The 25,261-nt window shown below is 35.3% G+C and overlaps 1 protein-coding gene and 1 pseudogene across 2 annotated transcripts in view; both read left to right on the plus strand.

Moving 5' to 3' along the window:
* Positions 1 to 25,261, plus strand: part of LOC144665203 (uncharacterized) — a 277,333-nt pseudogene that overhangs the window by 240,997 nt on the left and 11,075 nt on the right. The window lies entirely within an intron of this gene.
* Positions 500 to 11,031, plus strand: LOC144666513 (uncharacterized). The gene is made up of 5 exons (XM_078527936.1): positions 500 to 522; positions 727 to 1,891; positions 2,490 to 2,555; positions 3,565 to 3,676; positions 10,793 to 11,031. The coding sequence occupies exons 1-5, from the start codon at positions 500 to 502 to the stop codon at positions 11,029 to 11,031; spliced, it is 1,605 nt and encodes a 534-aa protein (XP_078384062.1).

Below are 25,261 nucleotides of genomic sequence, written 5' to 3' on the forward strand. Positions count from 1 at the left end.
ATAATAAAGTATTTTTCGTTTGTCTCACGACGTAGTGTCACTTGTGATGTAGATCGCGACGTTTCGACTGCACACTGCTAGTCTTCATCAGGCGATAAGGTCGACTGGCTATGCGTGAACTTATAAAGCACGCTGCTGCGCTGTGATTGGTTGGTTTTCAACAGCTGTGATTGGCGCATTTCGATCCTCGCTGTTTCTGTGTCCTGTTGTTCCCTCAGCGGTCCGCTGTCGCACAGTTCTCTTGTTGTTGTGTTTTTTGATCGTGGGCATCCACGCCTCAGGAATTTCAATTCCATTATCCCTGTTGATATTATTAGGGTGAAGTCTTATGTGAATTGCCTCTTTGACCCTGCGTTTGTACCAGTGTTGGTTGCGATCAATAAACTTTACCTCATTCCAAAGCGGGTAGTGTCCGGTGTTGTTGGTGTGTTCTGCAACGGCAGAGGTCTGGGTACGGGCGAGTCGGATGTCCCGGTCGTGCTCTTTGATCCTGTCTTGCATGGGTCTTCCCGTCTCACCGATGTAAACTTTGCCACATTCACAGGGAATCCTGTAAACAACGCCATCTTGCTTAGTGGAAGATCAACACCCAACGAGTCTTTATTCCACCAAAGACAGACAAAAGCAGAAGTTTGAAAAACTTGTGCGCGAGAAACACGCGGCTGTTTTCCCTGCTGGTACACCGTATGTTGACAAAACTAACTGGGTTATTAATTTATCTTCTAGGTTCCTCAGCGACGCCGAGATAGCTCTGTTACAGAAAGGACTGAACTTCGCCGTAACTCCTACGAACATCCCTGCCAAGGAGATCATCGCCAGTGTCGAATCAGCTGTCAGGCAACTTAACACCGAGCAAGCAGACCTTGTCAGAAGAGCCGTCAACAGCATTCTTCAACAGGCAGCACCACCAGAGCCTAACATCACGAAAGAAATGCGAGACGGGCTTAAAAGCCTAAACGAGGATGATTCCATCATGATTCTCCCAGCTGACAAAGGGCGTGCTAGTGTAGTCCTGGACACTGATACCTACCGCACTAAGATGTCTACCTTGATCGAGAACGGACCGTACCAGCTCCTGAACAAAGACCCGACAGACCGTCTGACCAGAAAGCTGAACGAAAAGCTGCTAACCCTGAAACGAAGCGGAGATCTATCAGAGACTGTTTACAACAAGATTAGACCTCGACACAAACAGCCACCAAGAATCTACGGTTTACCTAAAATCCACAAGGCCGACGAACCTTTAAGACCTATTGTATCATGCGTTAACACCTTTGCATATGATTTGTCCGCCTACCTAGCTAACATCTTGTCTCCTTTAACAGGAAACTCGGATTTCGCAGTGACCAATTCAGCCCACTTCGTATCCACCATCAGCAGTGAGACGATCCTAGACAACGAGATCATGGTGTCTTTTGACGTGGAGTCGCTGTTTACAAACGTTCCTCTCGACGGCGCTGTACATGCCGCGCTACGGAAACTAGAGAACGATCCCAGCCTTGCCGATCGCACTACGCTAACACCTGCTCAGATCGCTGACCTCCTGAATTTCGTATTGAGATCCACATACTTCCAGTATAACGGATCAATTTACGAACAACGGGAAGGCGCAGCCAAGGGAAGTCCGGTTTCCGCTGTTGTTGCTAATCTCTACATGGAGAGCTTTGAGGAGCAGGCAATAACTTCGTCATCCTACAAGCCTAAGATATGGAAACGCTACGTGGACGACACTTTCACCATTTTGGATCGCGGGAGTGTCGACAGCTTCTTACAACATCTTAACAACCAGCAGCCTTCGATCCGCTTCACCATGGAAACAGAGAATGACTGCAAAATCGCCTTCCTCGACACCACAGTTTCGAGAGAACCAGACGGCCGGCTCACCACCAACGTATATAAAAATCCAACACACACTGATCAATACTTAGCGTATGATTCACACCACCCTCAATCAGTAAAACGCGGTATTGTTAAGTGTCTTTAAAAGAGAAACTATGACATTCATGCTTATAATACCCGTGGCAAAACCAATTTTTATTTACCGAGGATTAGACGAAATTATGGCAAGCAACGCCTTTTATACCAAGGACTTGCAGACTGGAATAAGCTAGACAAATCGATACAAGACATTAAGTCCATTTTACTTTTTAAGCAAGCCCTGAAGAATGTAGTTTTTTAGCTAAATTTTTTATCCTATGCCTTTTATTGTGAACTTTAATACTATACATTTTTTATCATGTAACTTTTTTAATTCTTAAACTATTTTTTAATCTTTTAATTTTAAATTTGAACTATTATTTTGCAGGGCCTCACTGAAAAACACCTTTGGTGATGTGAGCTCCCTGGATAAAGAACATTATTATTATTATTATTATTATTATTACGATCGTGCTAAACGCCTCGTAACAAAACCATCTGTTATATCCAAGGAGAAAAAACATCTGTCATCTGTTCTTGTTTCTAATGGTTATCCTTTTTCTTTCTTGCAGAAGATCACCAAGACCAGAAAGCCGAGCACCAGTGCTGAGCCTACGACCGAGTTTAAATCTACTGCGGTTTTACCCTACGTCAAAGGTCTTTCCGAACAACTTCGCCGCTGCCTACAACAACAAGCCGTGCGGGCTGATTTCAAGTCCGAAACCACACTACGATCACACCTAGTACGGCCAAAAGACGCTGTTGATTCCACTAAGCAAGATGGCGTTGTTTACAGGATTCCCTGTGAATGTGGCAAAGTTTACATCGGTGAGACGGGAAGACCCATGCAAGACAGGATCAAAGAGCACGACCGGGACATCCGACTCGCCCGTACCCAGACCTCCGCTGTTGCAGAACACACCAACAACACCAGACACTACCCGCTTTGGAATGAGGTAAAGTTTATTGATCGCGACCAACACTGGTACAAACGCAGGGTCAAAGAGGCAATTCACATAAGACTTCACCCTAATAATAACAACAGGGATAATGGAATTCAAATTCCTGAGGCGTGGATGCCCACGATCAAAAAACACAACAAGAGAACTGTGCGACAGCGGACCGCTGAGGGAACAACAGGACACAGAAACAGCGAGGATCGAAATGCGCCAATCACAGCTGTTGAAAACCAACCAATCACAGCGCAGCAGCGTGCTTTATAAGTTCACGCACAACCAGTCGACCTTATCGCCTGATGAAGACTAGCAGTGTGCAGTCGAAACGTCGCGATCTACATCACAAGTGACACTACGTCGTGAGACAAACGAAAAATACTTTATTATTATTATTATTGTACTCTACCACGATGATTAACCACAACATTTTTTTAGGAACATGATATATGATCTTTTCAAGCTTTGCTAAGGGAAATATAGTCAAACACCTTCATAGTTGAAGTGCTGTCATAACGAAATACACATCATCTTTTTGCGGAATAATCAATACAATATTAAAATGTCGACACGTTTGTTTTCTTGCAATTCCACAGAACCTTCGGCCTACTATACGCAAAACACAGCAGTCAGTTATTTTTCTACAAGGAAACTGAGCTGCTTCAACTTGATGTTTGTTCTTTTTTTTATACAGATATCGAACACCGTTTTATTTCATGGATGCGCGGTAGCTTTTGTAGAATTCAAATCACGGGCTAAGTACACAGCTGGGTGCGTTCTTGCGATATTGGACCATGTTTGCCTCAGTAATTAACGAAGTTCGTTGTGATCCCGTGAATACTAAATTGTATCAAAATCTAACAACGAAACTGTTTAGTACATCGGCCATTGCATGAGAGAACACAGATTTACTTAAAAACATCTCATTAAGATCGCTTCTGTACTAATAAACAGCAATTTATCTACGTACAATTTGAATATTAATGTTTCGTTTTGTTTTGTTCACGCTAGTGATCATGTACACAAGGTATCGCTTAGACGATGCTTTTTCGTATAAGCTGTGGTAAAAGGTAATTACCGACTTTAATTTAATGTTTATATAAATGTTTAACAGTTATTTCATGAGCCCATGTTGGATACAAGGCGCTAAAGAAGATAGAGTGCGCAGTGGCAAGCTGATTGTAACCAATTCGTATCAAACAACCGCGAATGGAATAACTTCGGTATTTCATAAAATTCTTTACTAACCTAGTTCAATACTACTTGTTTTTTCAACAAATCGACTGATTCATGTCGACGTACAGTTAAGTTTGGTGTAACCGATTACGAGTTAAGAATATAGCGAAACAAAACTGCCGCTAAATGGATGATGATGTTCCCGCTGGGTAAGTTGAATGAATCACGGAAAAACAGAGAGCCGTTTAAAAAAAATCCATCAAAACTGTAATTTCTCGCGCAGTCTTTTCTAGATTATACTATAATCTGGAAAATAGAGCAAAAGATTCTGCTTACTTAAGTATACGAAACGCATGGAACTGCATTCGAAGTTTTATGAAGAACAAACAACGATTTACTTACCTAGGGCACTGTCGTTTCTCAAAACCAGAGAATCCATTAGGCTGAAAATATACTGTTCTCAAACACAAATAAGTACGTGTAAAAAGATTTGGGCGCATAATGAAATTGTCAACAGCTTAACGAACATAGTCGCCTACGTTTTTTTATTTTGCTGGCTTCAAAGCTTGACATTTCTGCAATTCATTGTCAAGATCTCCTGATATAGCTTGGTATGCCAAGCCTTCTCTTTGGGGTTAGCGATTACACCCTCCGAAGGAAATTGCGCTCCTTTCAAGTTATGTGCTTTTGTTTTGGTCATCTTTTTTTTTTAGTACATTTAAATGTTTCGTATTATGCTATCACAAGTAAATTTCAACATTTCGTTTGTTTCCTGGTAATCAAATGATTGCTATTTTTAATTGATCAGAAATCTTCCATTTATCGGCGCATTACTCGCAAAACTGGGATATACACGTACATTTTGATCATAATAGAAACCGGAGTTCGGTTATTAATTCTGTTAGTTGGAGCTAAGCTTAAAAGCTTGACTGAGCTAACAAACGAACTTAAGAATTAAATAAATCTTGTTAAATCTCCGCCTAAATTTGTGCCCATGCAAAATACCATATAGCAAGTTAGATCTGTGAACAAGGGACACTAAACTGCAGCCATTTTGTTGACGACAAATAAGAAATAAAAAAGAAAAAAATACTTGTCCAAGATAAACCAGTCTTTACTTGTAAAATAGCTTCCTGTTTGCCTAAGGCATGTTTCATTGTAGCAGAAAGCAGCTCTGATGAAAAGACCGGAAATGACGTTTCTCTCCTGTTCTCCAATTACTTTGTCAGCTCCTCCTAATAAATGTGTGCCGACTGAAGCAACCCATTTTAATATGAATCAGCCAACTCTGACAGATAACATTGCAAGCTTAAAGCTTAACCAAAAGAAATACTAAAAAAAATACTTTAACATTTTTGCACCGTTCTCATCGATTCCTAAACTGGCACACATACCTTACAGTTAAGTTAAAGTGGCATTTGAAATGCCTTCAAGAACAACTTCCCGTCGACGCAAGAACATGTTTCGCTCCGCGTATCAAAACTGTTACGGTGGGAATCTACTATCGCACCATGACCCAAGATCTATTTTGACTATGTTCATAATTTTATTGCAAATATTAAAAATTAAAATGTTAACAAACTGTTTATGCGTACAAATTTTGTCTCTGCCATTATCGGAAAGGGACATAACATCAATTTTTGATATCATCTTTCTCCGACTAAGTAGGTCTTAGGTCTTAGGTCTTAGGTCTGTTTATGTGGGAATGCATGAACAAAAACTTTCAATCTAACTAGCCTGTCTGGCCGGTATTGACTCACAAGTAACGCTGCTTTGTTGTACGCCTTAACCTTAAGCGTACTACGATTCGTTTATTTTTCTCTGTCATTACAAGTTTTCCGAAAGTCTACATATGCATCTTTAATTTGCTGTTATGGTCGATGCACTCAACAGTTTCCTTGCTATATTTTGATGCATGTTTAGTATTTGAGGGATCACAACGAATTTCGAATGTGGAAAAGCCTGTCGACGCAAGACTGCAGAAGCTATGAGTTTGTTTGTTTGAATTCTTAACTTACACCGATTCCTTTTCTGGCAATTTGAAACGTCAGCGAAATATGTTTTTATTATATTCCTATTTCAATACCGGTGGAAATTCGCTTGATTGCACTGAAACAAAGAGCCACGTTGTTGGATAAACAGGAAGAAGATATATGTTCTTTACAAGCTTTGCAAAGGGAACAATAGTCAAACAGCTTTATGGTGAAGGTGCTTCCATTGCGAAAAAAATATCATCTTTTTTGGTTGTTTGGCTTCAAAGCTTGACCTGTCTGCTCACTACGGTATGTTAATAGTTTTATTCACGTCATAATAATATTTGGTGAAGGCCCTCCAAAACAAGGAACGTAATTTCCGGCCTTTTCATGGAACATGTTCCTGGATACCAAAAAGGAAAATGTTTTTGAAATGAACATCCATCTCAACTAGCGTAGATTAGCTACACTGTGCGCATTTCAAGAGTTAAGTCGATTGTGTTTTCAATGTATAACAGATTTACGTCAGCTACTTTGGATGCTTTTGTCGTTTAAAGTGGATTCTTCCGCATTTTTAAGGTGACAGGATTTACGTCAGCAACTAAGAGTGCTTTTGTCGTTGTAAGTGGATTCTTCCGCATTTGTAAAGTGGACAGGAATAAGTCTAGGCAGGTAACCTTGCAGACGGTACTTAAAGAAGGCCCAATTAGCAGTTTCGTGTCGATGAAGAGGGGAGCGAAGAGGGAAGGATTCTGAAAAGTATTTAACTAAGAGGTAGGCACTATGTACTTGTTGTTTTATGCTGTGTTCACACTAGACCGAAACATGATTAGTCACGAATAAAACATATTTAGCTATGGAAGGTGTTTACGTCAGACGGTGCTTTGCGCGAATCATGATCAAAGCATGTTTATTCTGACCATGATAGCCAGCGAGGTAATAGACGGAAATGACTGATTTGCGGAGAGGAGTCAAGGTCCCAAATTCTCCAGAACTGGGCCTTATGTGAGACTAAGTGTTTATTTAAAAAATATGGCCCGATGAAGCGATCGACAGGAATTATCAGCAATGGGTAGAAAGCAGAATATTTGGGAGAACAACGCCACGACAGTTAACGACAGCGGATAAAAGCGCACAACATTTCAATTCAAAACCATAATTCAAAAACAATTCTTCTTGTATTGAGGATAGCGCAAATACTGACAATACTTTCTACTTTCTGAACGTTGGAAACCCCTTCTTTACCGAAGGGCTTGCAAATGGACATAAAACCAAAGAATGAATGGAAATGTCATTGTAATTTCGAGCTACATTACAAGATTAATGCAACGACCGTAAAACCGAATAAACTCCAGGCATTAAACGTGTTTGAAACTGACACCTTATGTGAACAATGCAATGACATTAAGCAAATTTAGGTGAAACATGTGTATTCAGCTTGGCTGACCGTTCCAGGCAAATACGTTTTCTCGTGTAAACAGCCACAGCATGTGTTTTATCCAACGTATAGTTACTTATCTCATGGTTCAACTGCGAATACTATAAATTTCCTTGATTAATCTCAGTAGTAACTTTGCCAGCCTAAAAATTAATCGAAGCTAAAATATTTTCAGCATTTTAATTGTAGCAAAGGGAAGAACAGAATCGATAAACCACGAAGTTATCGCAGTTTAGCCACCTGACTAAGTTGTTGACATATTTTCGACAAGTTTTTCTTTTAGTTTGATGAGTTGATGCTTGTAGGTTGCTTGAAACTGCGAATCACATGCCTTGAAAAATGGAAGGTGGGAAAGCCATGCGTCTTTCTTTGGGTTTAGTTACAAAAATATGGCGGTGCAAGTGAAAGTAGAATACGGTGGGGAATGATTTCCCACATCAGTAGTTTTTCTAGAAAATGTTACATACTTCATTTGAGATGCAAGGTTACAAGAGCACACAAATAAAACATAGAGATAAAAAGGCATCTCGAAAGGGAAGCTATGAGGTCAAGCCTATGTAGAAACTCCCTAAAATAATACAAGAAATACACGATACGAGAGAAACATCCAGAACACAGAACAAACGTGTAATCATCATCATCATCACTTTGTTTACTCTCGGATTTGAAGAGTAGCTTATACAGCTAATATCTCCGAGAATTTCACAGTAAGCACAGTACAACGGGCAAAGACCAGACCACAACACCGGGACCTCCATGCCCTACTCTTTACGATGAGTGTGTGGGTTCTTTTACGTCCCCTGCTGACCATAACACTGAAGATGCAGGAGACGGGGCCTACGGTTTATCGTCCTTATCCGAGAAGACTAGAATATCTAACCATCTGCAGATGTTATTGCAAAGGCAGCATATTCTCCTCAGTTATTTTAAGACCCTGAGTGTAGGTCCGGTCTGGGACTCGAACCCGAGACCTCCCGCACTGTAGTCCGTCGCTCTACCAACTGAGCTAACCGGTCGGCGGTGTAAGAGCTACAGTGTACGATATAAAGTCTCGAGCAACAAAGTGCAGATGAGAAAGGTAATTTCAAATGTCCCAGAAACGTGCGCGAACGGGCCAAATCATCATTTTTCGCCATAATGCGGCCGAGATCACGAGCCCAGAACCTCGTCAAATACGCAAAGGAAAAACGTTTCCAGCTAGACCGCTCTACAGAGGGCACTAAACAACAGAGTTCCCGAATGTGGTGTGGATTGGCGGCTGCTGCAAGTTTCAGAACATTTGTAAAGTTCTCAGTTGAAAGCAAAAATGCCTGTTGACAATGATTTTATCTAGCACTCAAAGATTTATGCGAGGTCCCCAAGACGACGGTGACATTGCTGATTTATTGTAGGGTTATCTTACTAAGTTATGAGTTGTGCTTTCGTAAAGGAAACAATCTCGATGCGCTCTATATTATGCACTCAATACACCAGCGAATGACTTCGTTATCTTGACATTTTGTTGATAGTGTTTGTGTCGAGTTTTAGCTGTAAGCGAATGTGTTACAGCATTTTATCAAAATAATCTTGGGATTTGTACCGTCCTGTAGACAAGGTTATTCCGTTATGAATACCGTTTTGCTCGTTTACTTTAAATTAAGTGGCGACGCGCAGTCGCGCAAAAACATCTGGAAAGAGCAAACGCAGGTCAGTGTTGTAGTTTTCTTGTTCGTTATACAAAACATCAGGTTAAATTTTATTCTGGCTCTGTTTTCAAACCAGCACAGTACAGAAACAAGCTTTTCAGACTCTGACTTCTGACGGAAATCAGTCTGTTTACATTCAAAGTGAATCCTGGCGGGAGCATTCGCAAATACTCGTTAAAGTGTATATGACATGAAAAATATTTTCCGCTTATTTGAAAGGCCTTTCGAAACACAGAAGAATGGCGTTTTTCTTTTCGAAATATCTTTTTTCGTTTCAGAGATATTGACGCTTTTGTATTATGCAAATTAGATCAGTGATGACGTCACAAGATTTGACTCAAAAAATGGTAAACTACTGAATAAACAATATCTCTTAAACTATTAAAGCAGTGTTCTTGGAACTTGGCACCACAAATGTGCATCACAAAAGAAACAAAATGTTACTCTAAGGGCTGTTGCCATGACAACAGTTTTGCCGCTGGTGCTGTCTCAATAAAAACTGAAATTCCCAGTTTTTGTCGTAAACCAAGAACCATCTAGCGCAGCCAAACCAATAGTGAGAATTTGGGCAATATAGGAACTATGTCTATTCTAAGCAAGACCCTTTGTCTCACTTTAGAGGTCAGATATGGGGATATTTGTCTTTTTGACAGAGAGAGACTGGAGCTGAAAGAGTTGCTATGGCAACAATACAAAGAGTAACATTTTGTTTCTTTTGTGATGCACATTTGTTGTGCCAAGTTTCAAGAACACTGCTTCAATAGTTTTAGAGATATTGTAAATTCAGTATTTTACCATTTTTTGAGTCAAATCTTGTGACGTCATCACTGATCTAATTTGCATAATACAAAAACGTCAATATCTCTGAAACGAAAAAAGATATTTCGAAAAGAAAAACGCCATTCTTCTGTATTTCGAAAGGCCTTTCAAATAAGCAGAAAATATTTTTCATGTCATATACACTTTAAACAAAACTCACCAACATGGCGCAAAAATAATTGTTTGGTTTTGAAATCTAGGAGTTAGTCAGTTGTCAGAGAATTGATGCCGCCATCAATTTGTTTCGAAATTTGTTCTGGTGTTTCCCCGACTCTATTTCATTTTACTGAAAACACGTTTAATAACAGATGGTTTTTCTTGATCGGCAGGTGAGGAACGTTGAGTCATGCATAAAATACTGGCCTGTATTTATCTCGCCTTTTTCGTTGGAGTTGTAAACGGTTCGCTAAAAGGTACATTATCTTCTCCATACATTTTTGTTTTTATTTATGCCCTGAACTAATTCATAATTTTAGTATTTTAGTAGTGTCCACATTTACTCTCACTGGCATTTAGTTTCCATTTTCATTGAGGGTGGACAGAGTCAGGGAGAAAGGGGGCTTGGGGTGGCAAGATTTTTTTTTACATGCATATGTCAACGAATAGAAGCGGTAAAAATAAATGTGCAACCACTAGAATTCATAGAATTCAGGGGTTTTGTAATTACAAATAAATAAATGAATTAATTGTACGTTCACTCCTATTCAACGTAATATACCCTATCGTGTGTAAATATCAGTGTTTTATGGTGGCGTTTGACGCTTCCTTTAATTTTGCAACGATGCCTTCGAAATTACATGATACAGCCATGTCTGTTTCACTGTCTCATAGATTACGCTTTCGAGTTCCCGAACAAAGGAGTGACTGACTTCGTGCATTTGTGGAGCATGCGCCGTTTGGAACAATTCACCATGTGTTTTTGGATGCAGTCGAGTGACAGAGATGGTGGAACACCATTTAGTTACGCCGTACCTGGTGCAGATAATGAACTGGTTATCACTAACTACAATAACTTTACTGTGTGGATTGGAAACGAGCCAAGGTATGTTTCACTGTTGAAGATGCAATAATTGATGTGTGTGCTTTGATCTTAATTTACTGCACTTAAGGAAAGAAATTAAGAAGAGAAAATATAAATGAAATGCGTGACTACTTTCTAGATTGTGCTACTAAATGTTCAAAACTATCCTTACTGAGTAGTAATGTACTACACTCTGAGGCAAATTTGCCTTAGAGATGTAGTACATCACTACTTCCAGTGCTGGATACAAAATATGGGACAAAAATGGATTCAAATATTGGAATCAAATATTAGAATCAAAAACTGAAATTCAAACCCTAGAAAACCAAGCCTGAAAAACCAACCCTAACTCAACCTTAGGATCAAAATAAAAAAATCTCTTATACCTTTTTCAAAATTTTGGATACAGTGCGTTTAAACAAGCCTTGAAATCATAACTGAAATATGAATCTGGAAAAACCAAGCGAAGCAGATTTTAATGAGTCCGGCACCGCAGATCGTAAGATCGAGGAGGGGGATGGGACGAATGTTAAAAAATCACAAGGCCTTGGTGGGTAAAAAAGCTTCGTAAGAAGCTTTTCGGGCCTTGTTTTATGATGTTTTTGAAATTTATTTCAAAAATCACCTTATTTAAAAAATGCTCTTATACTCTTTTTAAAATATGGAAAATCAGGTATATACCCCGCTGAGTTGTCTCATTATTAATATTTAAACACCTTGAACATCTGCCCTATGTTTAGTATGTCAACCAATCATAACTTTCATTTTTTAGTCAAAATTGTTTCTTAAATGTATTTTTTTTTCAAATTGGTTTCAAAGTTGGTTTTAGATTTGGTTATCAAAAAAATTCTTATACTCTTTTTAAAAAATATTGGAAGTGCGTTTAAATCAAGCTATGGATTCAAGCTATGGATTCTAGCTATGGATTCAAGCTATGGATTCTAGCGGAGCTTTTCTTTTTTATTTTCTAAAATAAAATAAAAGAGAAAATCTTGTTCATATAAAATTTTATTTTATATGATCAATTATATTTATTTGTTTGTGGCATTTGGCTTAATAGTTCTTATACTCTTTTTCAAAATTTTGGATACAGTGCTTTTAAACAAGCCGAGTTTTTATGCTGTTGTTATTATCATGGTAAATCTCTTGTACTGAATATCTGTTGTGAATTATCTTCTAAAACGATTATGATTTTTGTTATTTTTGAATTCATTTTTTCTTTTTCAAGGTTGGATAATACACTGTTTAAATTATTGTAAATGTTACATATGTATTTACTTGTTTCATTTTCTTCATTTAATAATTTTGTTAATGGCTTGCAATGTCCATCTTGTTTTAGTTTTTTTTCTAAATATACTAAAGTGTCTAGATTTTCATATACCCAATCTCCGAGTTTTGATAATTCTTTTAATGTTACGATATACTTCAGTGTGTTTATTGCGTCATCAGACATATTTTTGAATGTATCTGCTTTGAAACATATTTTTTTTAAATTTTCCATGTTTATTTTCATGTTGGTCATTTATCTATATATATAGTGTATGTTTTTATTTTTATGCGTTTTTTCATGAATCTCTTATACTCTTTTTTTAAAAATCTTGCATCTTAGTGCGTTTAAACAAGCCTTGATATCAAATCACAGAACCAAAACTGAAATTCGAACCCTTCAAAACCAAGCCTGAAAAACCAACCCTAACTCAACCCTTGGTTCAAAATAAAAATAGGTCTAATAAAAATGCTGATTAAAACGCACTATTAAAAGTTATATAAAATTATAATGTTTTATTATTATATAGAAAAGTTATGGTATATAAATTTAATTATACTAAAATATGGAAACTGATGGCAACAAATCGTATGAGCGTTGAAAAATGGAATGAATTAGAATGTGAAATGAATAAAACATATAAAAAAAAACTAAATAATAAACTTTACCATATCAATAAAATAATTGATAAATTAAGCACTGAGAATAAAATTTTAATTAGCGATAATCAAAGGGAAAAAATAATTGAAATATTTGAATTAATTTTTGTAAATCTTAGTGCTATAAATAAATTTATAAAAAAAGATAGAAATATGGAAAAAGAAAGACATAGGCTTATAAGTATTCGTTATTTGTTAAAGAGGATATTTCAACATCTAGATATACCAAGTGATTATATTGAAGTTAGTAAACAACAAAAAACACAAGAATTTAATCAAAGATACTGGTCTGATATATGGTTCATATTGGGCGAACAAATATGTGATATTACTGACAACTAAATTCTTGTTTTTATATTTTGATTGATATATAAATATATTTAATATATATTTATATATTAAATCCTTCATAGAAATCCAGTTGTTAAATTCATTAGCTATTTCTTTTTATTGTAGTGCGTTTAAATTTGCTGTAAATCCTTGAATGGAATCCAACTGTTAAAGTCATCACTGTATCCCTTCCATCTTACCAAAGCTAGGTTCTTCTTATAGTTCCGCCGAATGACTTTATCAATACGAAATACTTCTTGTTTTGCTTTCAACATTTCAGGCTCATAAAAACTTCCTTGTATGTCTTCATTATTGAGATCTTTCAATTTGAAAGTAATAGGATTAGTGTATTGTATCTTATCGATTGTAAAAATTTCTTCGGTCCAGTTTGGGGTGTACCCTTTATCGAAAATATTTCTTTTATATTTCGATATTCGAACCTTATCACCTATTTTGAATTTCGGTTTCGGTTTTGATGTTTCCATGTCACCGTATAAATTGAAATATACTAAGCCTTCATTCTTTTTCCTCGAGGCTTCTACAGGTGTCATTTTAATGCTTGAGTGTTTGGTATTATTATACTGTTTTAACAGCTTGGGTAGCATATCGAGGTACGTCGTATTACCTTGAGTAGTGAATTGTTTCCACATTTGGGTTTTAATTGTCCTATTCCATCGTTCACAAACACTACTCTTCTCTTCGTTCTCGGTGGAGTATAGTGTTATACCATTCTTTTCCAAAAGCTCCTTCATATTTTTATTGTAATACTCTTTCCCTTTATCAGTCCAAAGATATTGTGGTTTACGCCCCTCTTTGAATATTGTTTTGAATGCTTGAGTTACAGTTTCACCTTTTTTGTCTTTTAGTGGCACTATCCAACCATATTTACTGAAAACATCCAGTACCATGAGAAGATATCTATATCCCTTGTTCCATTTACTAAACTGTTGCATTTCGACCAAATCCGAACACCATATTTTATCAATATGGTTAACTATAACACGCCGTCGAGTAAAGTTACGCTTTATTGGTTTGTGTAACTCATCAGCTAATTCTTTTTGCCAGCTTTCTTCACTCGACGGCCTTTTCCGTTTTTTGACTTTTTTTTTTTTATACCCATACCTACTTTCGATTTACCAGCTATTATATTTCGAGCCAAAGCATGTCCCCATTGCCTGTCTTTCCATGGTATTGCGTCTAAGGATTTAACCATTTTCCTGTCTGCTTCATTTTTGCACTTTACTTGATCTTTTGAGGATTTATTTGCACATACGCTGTAATCTACATCATGTTGCATGCTGACGGCATCTGTTTTTCCTGTTGGTTTTTCATATATCTCCAGTATTTTACCTGTTTTTTGATCCCACTTTACCTGTTTCTCTAAAGGATTACCAGGACCTGTATAACGATGACCAGGCATTACAAAACCCTTTTTTGGTGCTACTTTTAAAATAGCTTTATGGATATCGATACCTTTTCCCTTTTTGTAGTAATCAACATTGTCTTTCACTCCTTTGAAAGCTTGCCCAGCTAAAAGTCTAGCCATAGCACCAAAACTTGGTGCTGGGGTAACAAAATTTGAAGCCATGTATGCTATTTTATCAGTTGTAGATGGTCCTTTATAACGAGCAAGAGCTCCACCACTTTGACTTTTGACAAATTTAGTTTTAGTGATTCCACATTCAACACATTTACATTTAAGCATTAAACGTCCATTTTTAGCCATTACAAATTGTTCAGACTCTGGTATACACTCAGTCTGTTTCTTCTGTTTTACACAATATGATTTAACCATTATATATATATTGATTAGATATTAATCACAGTATTTATTCCTCCATTTTCCTGCTTTTTTATCCCAAACGGTTCCAGAGCATGACGGATCTTGATGCTCACTTGGAGATGTCCAGAATTTCTTTGAGAATAATCCGTTTTTCGTGTTGAAGGCACCTTTTGCGATATCTCCACTCCAGTATTTATCAAACAATTTTTTATCACCTCCAGTAGCACCTATAATGAAGGATGCAATATCTTGAGCCTGTTGAAACATCGGAATCTTATCGCCGATCTTTTTGTTGATGGTTTGACCAACTCCCCGACCTTGTGTCTTTTTTTTATTGCTTACAAAACGGGTTTTAACGCTTTTACATTCAGAGCAAATGCATCTCATCATAAGTCGCCCATTTTTGGTTTGAACATATTTTTCACTTTCTGGTACGCATTCTGTCTGTTTTTTCTGCTTTACGCAATACGATTTAACCATTATATATATAAGTTATATATTTCTGAAATAATGTTTAATGAATTTCTCATTCTTCATTGTGTCATATATGTCAAACACTTCCAACAAATTAGAATACATATTCCCATGGTTCATCTCATTCAAAAAGTATAAGCAGAAGTATCCGCATGTGGTTGTATTTATATTCTGTATCTGATTGTTTTGATGTAGCAATGTTAAATTCTTCTTTTTTGCGTGATCGACTATTTCTTGAAATGGAGGCATACCAAAACTATCAAAATAATTGATTACCTTATCTTTTACATAAGTTGCAACCCAATGACTACCACTCAGATATGACGGTTGGAGATTGTAAATGAATATTCCTAATTTGTGATTATGTGGCACAGTCTCGTCTCTCATTAGTACATCTTTTATCGGTATATTCAAATATAAACACCAGTTTATTAAATCAAAATTACTCATTGGTATATTCTTATGGAATGTTGGCTTTCTTACTTTCTTTTCGGTTTTAAGATCTTTTTTTTTGGAAGCACCAATCCACCTGTTCTAAGAAATTTATCATATTCATCCCAAGAACCAATGAATGGTGGCGGTGTGTAAGCTAATACATCTTTCTTACTTGGTAGTCTAATATTTCCCCCATCCTTCTTTGAAGTGTTATCAGTTGTTGATTTGTTAGTTGTTGACCTTCCTGATCTTGTTTTCGTTTTCGGAGCACTAATTCCAATCATTGGAAAACCAATTCGCGGTGCCCCATGACCGATCCTAATGACCTTTCGAATTTGTGTCTTCGAGATGTTTAAATCAGATCCAACACCTAACTTCTTAGCCTTATTCAATTTATTGATTTGTCGTTGAGTTAGCATTAAACTGTCATTGCCAGTCATATCTGAATTGCTTAAGCGAATAGTGATCTCACTTTTATTTTTATAAGCAGTCAAAAGCTTCCTTCGCTGTCCTTCTGACAGATTTACTTTATGAGAGTGATAAGTTGTCATTACTTGTATATATATTATATGTTATATAATTTCTTGTTTATAAAACGTATACAAAATAGAATGGTTTATACATAATATTCAATTGATTGATTTATACAATAACCAGCTCATTCCCCACCTTGTCAATGACGATTGTCTCATCATAAAGAACGATGGCATGGACGTTGAAAGGACTATCTCCCGCACTATTAGCGTTTAGTTTATATCTGAATATCAACTGCTTTGGGTCTCTAGTTACTCGCTCTGCTTGATATGATAAATCAAAAAAGATAATAGAATAGAGAGAGTTGTAATTTGCCAAGTTGAGTTGTGTACCGCTGTTGTAATCATTCTTTCTCATACCATAAGACATCAAATCATTGAAGATCCTAACTTTGGACTCACTATCATATTCGGTCTCAGGATAATACACTCCGTTACCGTATTCTAATCGACATGTTGTCAAATAACTACCATTCCCACGGTCAAGATTGATATTGTAGGTATCAAATTCATAGGGATTTGCATCTGCATTGTTTGATTTAGCTCGTTGTAGATATACAAAGATAGCCTTAACATTATCAATACTGGATGAGATCTGGAAGAATCCACTGCTATTCGTTGGTGCGGAAACCTCATACATTTCGCGCATATACGTCCAAGTGTTCTTTACCAAGAAGGAACTAACAAACTTATCATATAGGCTGTCCTTTGGAGTCAATTTTGGGACCCATAGAAGGAATCTATTAAGGACCACTCGACCATCAGCTACATCATCGGCCTTTTGAAGTAATTCGGCGTCATTCTGTAACTGTATATTGAACTGGAGTTGCATTGGAAGTAACATTCGACTTTCCAGCTCTTCAAAGAAACTGTAACGATTTAGAGGTATAACAACATTGACATCATTGAGACCTGTCGTCAAAAGTCGCCTAGCCTCAAACCCTGCATTCTGATTAGCATTTGCTATTCTATGGTCGGTATCTAGATACCAAAGACTATTTTTTGCTACTGAGCGACTAAAATCGTCACTATATTCGAGGAGGTTCTTAACGAAAGTAACTTTATGGAGATTATCGGTATCATAAACGATTTTTCCTGCTGATTTAATCATCATGTGGGCAATCAATGAATGTGCTCCATTAATAACTGTGATACGATTTGCCCCCGTTGTTGCTCCATCAGCTAACATTTGCACCTGGAATTGCACCTCGAAATACGCATTATACCAATCGTAGAATGAACTTCTATCGTTAATCGTGAACTTATAGCCGTTTTTAAGTTGGTGCTGATCGTTAGCTGGGACTCGAATAACATCATCGAGTTGAAATCGAACCAACTCATATCTCTGTAAGTATTCGCTTGTTCTAAAAGACATATATTATTATGTTACATAATTTTGCAATTATGTACCAATTTTTTTAATCATTTTATTCATTTTACTCAACGCCTTCTTTTTACACCTGATCCTGATATTAATCTATTAATGATCATATCAGTACTTTCATTTTTCTGTTGGTGTCTGACAGGTGAGGCATTTACTTTCTGTAAGATTGGGGATAGTGCCTTTTGCCCAGCATTCCCCTTCCTCATATTCCTAAGCCTTTCCATTATAAGGTCTCCGGCTTTTTCTGATGCCCTTTTACCCAGTTTATCACCTGCATGAGAAATACCTGATTTTATTGCCTTCTTACCTAAGGGCTTGACAATTTTTTTAACAACAGACGACATAACACTCTTCATCGGTTTGAAAATGTTATCAACGATAATCCCTGACCCTTTGTGCTTATATACAAATTTACCAAATTTTGGATGGTAAAACCTCTTGAATTCATATGGTTTCATTATATACTATTATGTTATATTATTCTATCCTTTTCAAAATTAATGAAAAAGACGTATCCGCTCCATTCAGGTTAATTAACCGTCTCTTCCCATCTGTGATGTATATTCGAATGCTACTTATCTGTTGCTTATTAACCGGGTTATATGTGACCCTACGAGGCTCGATTGTAAACGAATAACTCGGCTGTAGTACGCTGGTCGAAAAAGTATAAATGATATCCGACTCTTCGCCATCGACTAAAGAAGTATTGACTAGATCGCAATGTACATTTAATATATCGGTATCTTGGCTTAGATTTGGGACTCTTGGTCCAATATTAACCGCATCCTTTAATACCTTTTTATCAAACCCTATAAGGTCGTTGAAATTGCTATGCGTCAAATCAAGTTGATAATTTTGAGATAAAGTGATTGTGACTCGAAATGTTGTTGAATCAAAATCAATAGAGATGGGATATATAGGGTTATCATCATCTCCCGTCTTGGTAATCTCTTTAATATATTCATCAAATTCAGAATAATTCCAAACACCTTCAGGGAAAGTTATGTCTTCAAATTTATTCCCATTATCAGAACTATATTTAATGAGCTGATTACCATATGAGGGATTTACATTAAACCATGTAAATGACATGTTAATAATACGATTGAGGCCTATCATATATTGGTAATTGCTATCCAATGTTATAGGCCTGTTGAATTTAGTTGTAAAATTTTGAGGAGTGTTATTCCCTTGATTTTTAACACTATATGATGATAATACTAACTCACGATCCATATATATAATACAGTTACATAAATTAGACTTTAAAGTACAGATTATATATCTGTTTATATTGTTGTTTATTTATAGTAGACCTTTTTAAAAGTGTGTCTAATATAGCGACTCCCATATTTCGCATTTTAACTGATGTGTTTCCTGCGTTTATTGAACCGATGATCAATTCCAATTTTTTGAGAAGCTGTTTTACATCGTTAAAAAATATAACATTTCCACCTTTCTGATTTTTTCGAATACCAGAACCTTTTATCGTTTTGGCTTTACTTTCGTAATGATTTATGTAGTCATTTAATGCAACTCTTGCATTGCTTATTCTCTTATTTTTAATCTGTCTTTCCGCTTCAGATATAGTTCCCCTATTATATTCTTTAGTAACATTCGCCTTGAAACCTTTCAATTGTCTCCGTTTATATTTGGCTTTCTCTAAAATCTTATTAAGATAGTTCTTGGTTTTCTTTGGTGTCATTTCAGGCTGATCTAATTTCATTTGCACTACATCATAATCGTCGATACCAACGTCTTCTAGTATTTCACTTACTTCATCATCAGCATCTAAAGCATAATCAATTTCATCCTCATCGTATTCAGGAGGTAATTCATCTTCATATTCAGGAAAATATTGGGGATCAACATAAATCTCCTTATTTCCTTCTAAAAGATCTTTTAAAGATTCTTCATATGTTGGTGGTTTCGGTACAATCTGTTTTTCATTTTGTGGCATTACAGGCTCATCAAATAAATTATCTACGTCCATATCCTCAAAAGGATCAACTTCAGGATAGTAATCTGGAGCTTCCATTTCACCTCTCATCCCCTTTTTGACACGATTTTTAGGTACTTTTGCTATCTGCAAATTACTTTTAATTACATCATCTAATTTACTTGTCACTGGTTTGAATACCCTCGAAAATGACTCTTGGCTTGTCTGCTGACCGATATTATTTTGTGTGATTGCATTTTTAACATAATTGATTTTATCGCCCAAATCAGATTTACTCTTTGCAAGCTCTTTCCATCTAAGTAAACTCATTTTATTTTATATTATTACGTTACATAAAAAATGAAAATTGAATATAAAATTCAACATTTAACATAGCGTTTAACACCTTGATGTACACCGTGTTGAACACCATGTTGAACTGAAAATAATATACCCATATAATATAATGAGAATACCGAATTATGACACTAAAGACGATATGGCCTCAAACTTTAGACAACTATACGATTTCATGCCAAATCAATGTTTCAGAATGTTGATTTCTTCTCCCTCGGGTGGGGGTAAAACCAACCTTTTACTTGATATGATATACCGGCTTTTGTTTTATGATAAAATATATCTTTATGGGAAAAATCTTCAGCAATCGAAATATCAACATCTTTTCAATACCTTTGAACCCATTAATCAAGAGGCTTGTTATTCTGTTATTGAAGCAAGTAATGATAAAATAATACCGCTTGATAAAATATCAGATGAAGGCCAAAAACTAGTCATCTTTGACGATTATCTCAATACGGGATCAAAAAATGATAGCGAAATACGCAACTATTTTACAAATTCAAGAAATAAAAATTGCAGTTGCATTTATTTATCTCAAAGCTATTACAATACCGATAAAACTATTAGATTAAATTGTACTCATCACTGTATTTTCGAATTCCCATCTAATAATGAACAAGGAATGATTTGCAGAGAACTTGGAATCAGTAAAAACGACTATCTCAAAGCAACTGCAGACCCATTTAGCTTTTTATATATTGATAAACCACGTAAATTCATAACAAAAAATTTCAACGAACCATTATAATCTAAATAATATCTATAATGAGTTATTCTAACGGTTTATTGCAAAATAAAGAAACAGTTGTTGGAAGAAATGGAAAAGATGGTAAAGACGGTGTTGGTTTCAAACTAACAGATTCAGGCGATTATAATATGGACAAAAAGAAAATATTTGGGTTAAAGACACCAAATGACGTAGCATTTGATGCTGATCTCGATACATATGCAAAAGACTTGAGTAGTGCTGTTAACAAGAGATATGTCAACCAATTTTTAATGAAAAAAAACAGTGATGAAACCCATTTTGATTGCGTTGGACTTTCATTGCAAAATACCGAAGTGTATTATCCAAGTTTATATAACGATCGATCTGTACCAAACGTAGGCTATGTTAGTGCTGAGGATAACAAAGTAAGGACTGAAATTGATACCAAACTTGCTACTAAAGCAGACAGATCGTACGTCAATACTACTTATTTAACAAAGAAGACAGGAGGAGTTTTAGCCAATTCCATTCAAAGCAAGGCAGACAAATTTTACGTCGATAACACTTTTTTAAAGAAGGTCGTAGGACGCGTTTTGACTCAAAAAATTCAAAGCAAGCTTGATATTGATGGCAGTAATTCGATGCAAGCTAATCTCGATATGAACTCTCATAAAATAACAAATCTAAAAAGCCCAACCAATGATACAGACGCTGTAAACAAAAAATACATGCTTGATCATGTTGGTGAAAGTCATATAACTTCCGTTGGTCAAGAAAACACGTTTGCCCATATAATGACCGATAGTATCAATCAACTAAGCGAAGAAAATGATATCAAGCTTGGTAGTTTAATTGATCATCCGACTCCATATCACAAAATTAATACGAAAGTTGTAGACAGTAAGCTGGTACTTGACAGCAATAAAGGCTACTACTCAAGCAGATTAGGTATCAATGTATATAGTTTACCAATCAATCGATACACAATGGTTTTCGAGCTATTTTTTCCAGCTGAAATAGATCATGATAGTCTAGATATCGATATTGTTTCATCAATCGACAACATCGACAAATTAACTACGCGAGTTTATGATGGATATAGTCGAACAATAGCACAAATTAATAAATATCAACAACATCCTAATAATTATCTCTATGTTGATATCGTTTTAAAGATGAAATCAGGGAACGCATATGTCCCAAAATTACAAACATATATCGTGATTTATGGAATAAAAAGTTATCAGAGTAACGTTGATCCTAGGATATACGATCAGCTATATTATGTTGAAAATGATAGAATAGCTTTCAATGCATCAATTGATATGAAAACACAGGCCATTCATGGTATTGCAGAAGGTACTACTGATGATCAAGCTGTTAATTATAAACAGTTGGTAAGTCAAATCAATATTCTCAAAACAACTCTTGAAAATCAGATTAAATTATTACAGTCCAAGAGTTTTTATAGTGAAATATTTGAGTACTATTTCGATCTAACGGATGCCTCTAAATTCATCATGTCAGATAGCAACGGAGCTGTATTGTCTAGATTAAATGATAATCTTGTTTTTAATCCCACAAAATTGTTAGCAGATTTTGATCCAAATATGGGGTTTATGAAAGATTTTGAAATTAATTTAAATGAAAATATCACTGAATCCAATGACTGGACTATATATATGGCATTTAAATATGACTATAAGCCCAGTGATAATAAAAGGATTAAAATTGAATTTATCGATGGTGATAGCTTTAGTTTTCCGTGGGTTAAAGTGGAGCATAATAAGCTATTCCTCGATTATGATCTAGATTCATATACAGAGCAAATTAGAGATGGTTATATAGGTAAATATATGAATCTCTGGTATACAAAGATACAGGATCAATTTAGATTAGCTGTTTGCGATAATGTTATGAGTATTGATCAAACATTTTCTGGGTTTAATATCAATACATCTAGCATTAAAATCAGTTCAGATTACTATGTACAAAGAATCGCTTTTAGTAAAACTGCATATCCGATAAATGGTAGAGAGTATCATAAAATCCAATTTTTAGATAAAACAAAGGCTGTATTCTTCGAATAAATTATCTAACTCCAACGATTTTATCTAATTAAATTATATGAAAACAGTGAAATTGGTTAGCAATATTATTGATTCTATTGAGAGATTAATTCAAAACATAAGGAAGCTGTATTACACAATAAAGAACAAGCGCAATGCTAAAATGACAAAATGATAAAACAAAAAAAATCATATATAACTAATATATATGACTAAACATCTAAAATGCATATTTACATGGAACCATATATCAAGCGAACTGACTGAAGAACAAATTATAGAATTGAAAGCTTATTATCAAACATATCATCGAAAATGTTGGGCTTATAAGCAGGCTGTTAAACGTTTCAAAAAATGGAAATTATTAGGGAATTCATTGTCTATTCTCTTTGCATCCGGCTCCCTTGCATCAAGTATTGCTACAGGAGGTATTAGTTTGGTTGCAATTAGTACAATAGCGCTTTTAATACAAGGCTGGATGCATCATCAAAATCTCGATTTAAAAATTCAAAATAGTACATATGCATATCAGAGCTACCAGCATTTACTCAACTCAATTAAAAACACGATGAGATGCGGTGATTACAATCCGTCTAGCGTCATAATTTCAATGAAGAACATTGACGATTATGTGACGGATACCTGTCCGATAATCGACAAGTACCTACGAAAATATGATAAGAAATTTATTGGATGATCCGATTTATTTCGCCAAAATTTAATGACAAAATCTCATTCCAATACAATCGATAATAGGCTAACGTTTTCTTGCTTTTGCTAATTTTGATAAATTCACAAGGTAGATTCATCATCAAAAAAAGCTGTTTAATTATGAATTTGGTTGATATAAGTCTTTTTCTACCTTTGTTTACAACAGGAATAGCGCCGGATTCGATAATATCAAACACTTTATAAATTCGATTCCTTTGATCACTAGTCAATTGTACCCTATTTTTAATACATAAATCGTTTAAAACATTCTCAACGTGATACTTCCGATGATATACCGATTTTCGGCGTATTTTATCCATATTTGCATAAAAATCAATGAACTCATTGTAATAAATAGAACCATGAACCAAACCGCAATTAATACAAACATTTATACCGTTTTGATTTGACATATCCTGCTTACTACAGCATGGCTCAGCATCCTTGTTACCTTCTATCAATAGTTGATCGCATAAATGGCATATAGTTTCTTTTAAAATTTTTAATTCATCGTGGATTTCAGAATTACAAACCATTATATATATAACACACATAACTTCACGGCACAGCTGTTTTGGCAGTAAATTTTAGAGTAAACTTTTTGAGTAAACTTTTTGAGTAAACTTTTTGAGTAAACTTTTTGAGTAAATTTTACTCAAAAAGTTTATATATAAAAAACTTTTTACTTGTTAAAATATGATTGGTCAATAGAAATCAAACCAGATTAAAATACCTGCTGACGCGTCAGCAGGTTTTTTCGGTCAATGGTTTAGTCATTAATAATTTATAACTTATGGCTAAAACCGTAAACTGAATAATTATGTATTTAATGTTGATTCTTACGAGGTCTTCCACGTCGTCTTTTCTGGTCTTTAGGTATACACTCTAAACGTACATGATTTTTGTCTTCATTTGATATTTCAGATCTGCTGTTAAGGTCTGAAGATAGCATTTTAATAATACTAATATTAGCGTCAAGGATGCTCTGAATACAATACATTTTATTAATGAAGGGTATATCATTCGAGCTTTTATCAGCTTCTAGTAGGTGTTTGATATTTAATGTTATATAACACATTCTATATATATTAATAAAGAAAATAATTATCTGTTTATATCTATCACTTAAACGCACTATAAAAAACATATAAAGAATTATATATATAGTATATAATAAATGGGAAGAAATAAAAAATACGATAATGAAGAAGACAGACAAAACGCTATTACTAAATCAAAAACGAAATACATGCTTAATAAGCCTTGGTATTGTGATATTTGTGAATATCACAGTTGCCTTGCAGGAAAATGGAGTCATATGATGACCAAAAAGCATATTAAAAATGCTGTTATTAAAGCTCTTGAAGATGATGATTGGTTTAATATTATACCTGATGAATAACATATAAAGAAAAATTATATAATTATATATTGTATAGCACAGTATATATGAATTGCTGTTATCTGTTGCCTTAGGTGACCAAAAATATATTTATTTCTGGTTATCTTTTGAACACACCAAAAATCTAAAAAATTATTTTTTACTATAGATACTTAAAGAAATGGTAATTCTATATAGTACATAAAAAATGACACAAAAAAATATCTCAACCAATATTAATATGG

Source organism: Oculina patagonica, chromosome 9 (assembly GCF_052425735.1).
Source record: "Oculina patagonica isolate OP01 chromosome 9, crgOcupat, whole genome shotgun sequence".
Taxonomy (NCBI): Eukaryota; Metazoa; Cnidaria; class Anthozoa; order Scleractinia; family Oculinidae; genus Oculina; species Oculina patagonica.

What these genes read in the sequence shown, in the direction of transcription:
- LOC144666513 (XM_078527936.1), top strand. Translation starts at nt 500, where the DNA reads ATGGGTCTTCCCGTCTCACCGAT. An exon ending in GGTCTTCCCGTCTCACCGAT is followed by an intron (nt 523 to 726) that starts GTAAACTTTGCC and finishes TTTATCTTCTAG; the next exon opens with GTTCCTCAGCGACGCCGAGA. An exon ending in ACGGCCGGCTCACCACCAAC is followed by an intron (nt 1,892 to 2,489) that starts GTATATAAAAAT and finishes TCTTTCTTGCAG; the next exon opens with AAGATCACCAAGACCAGAAA.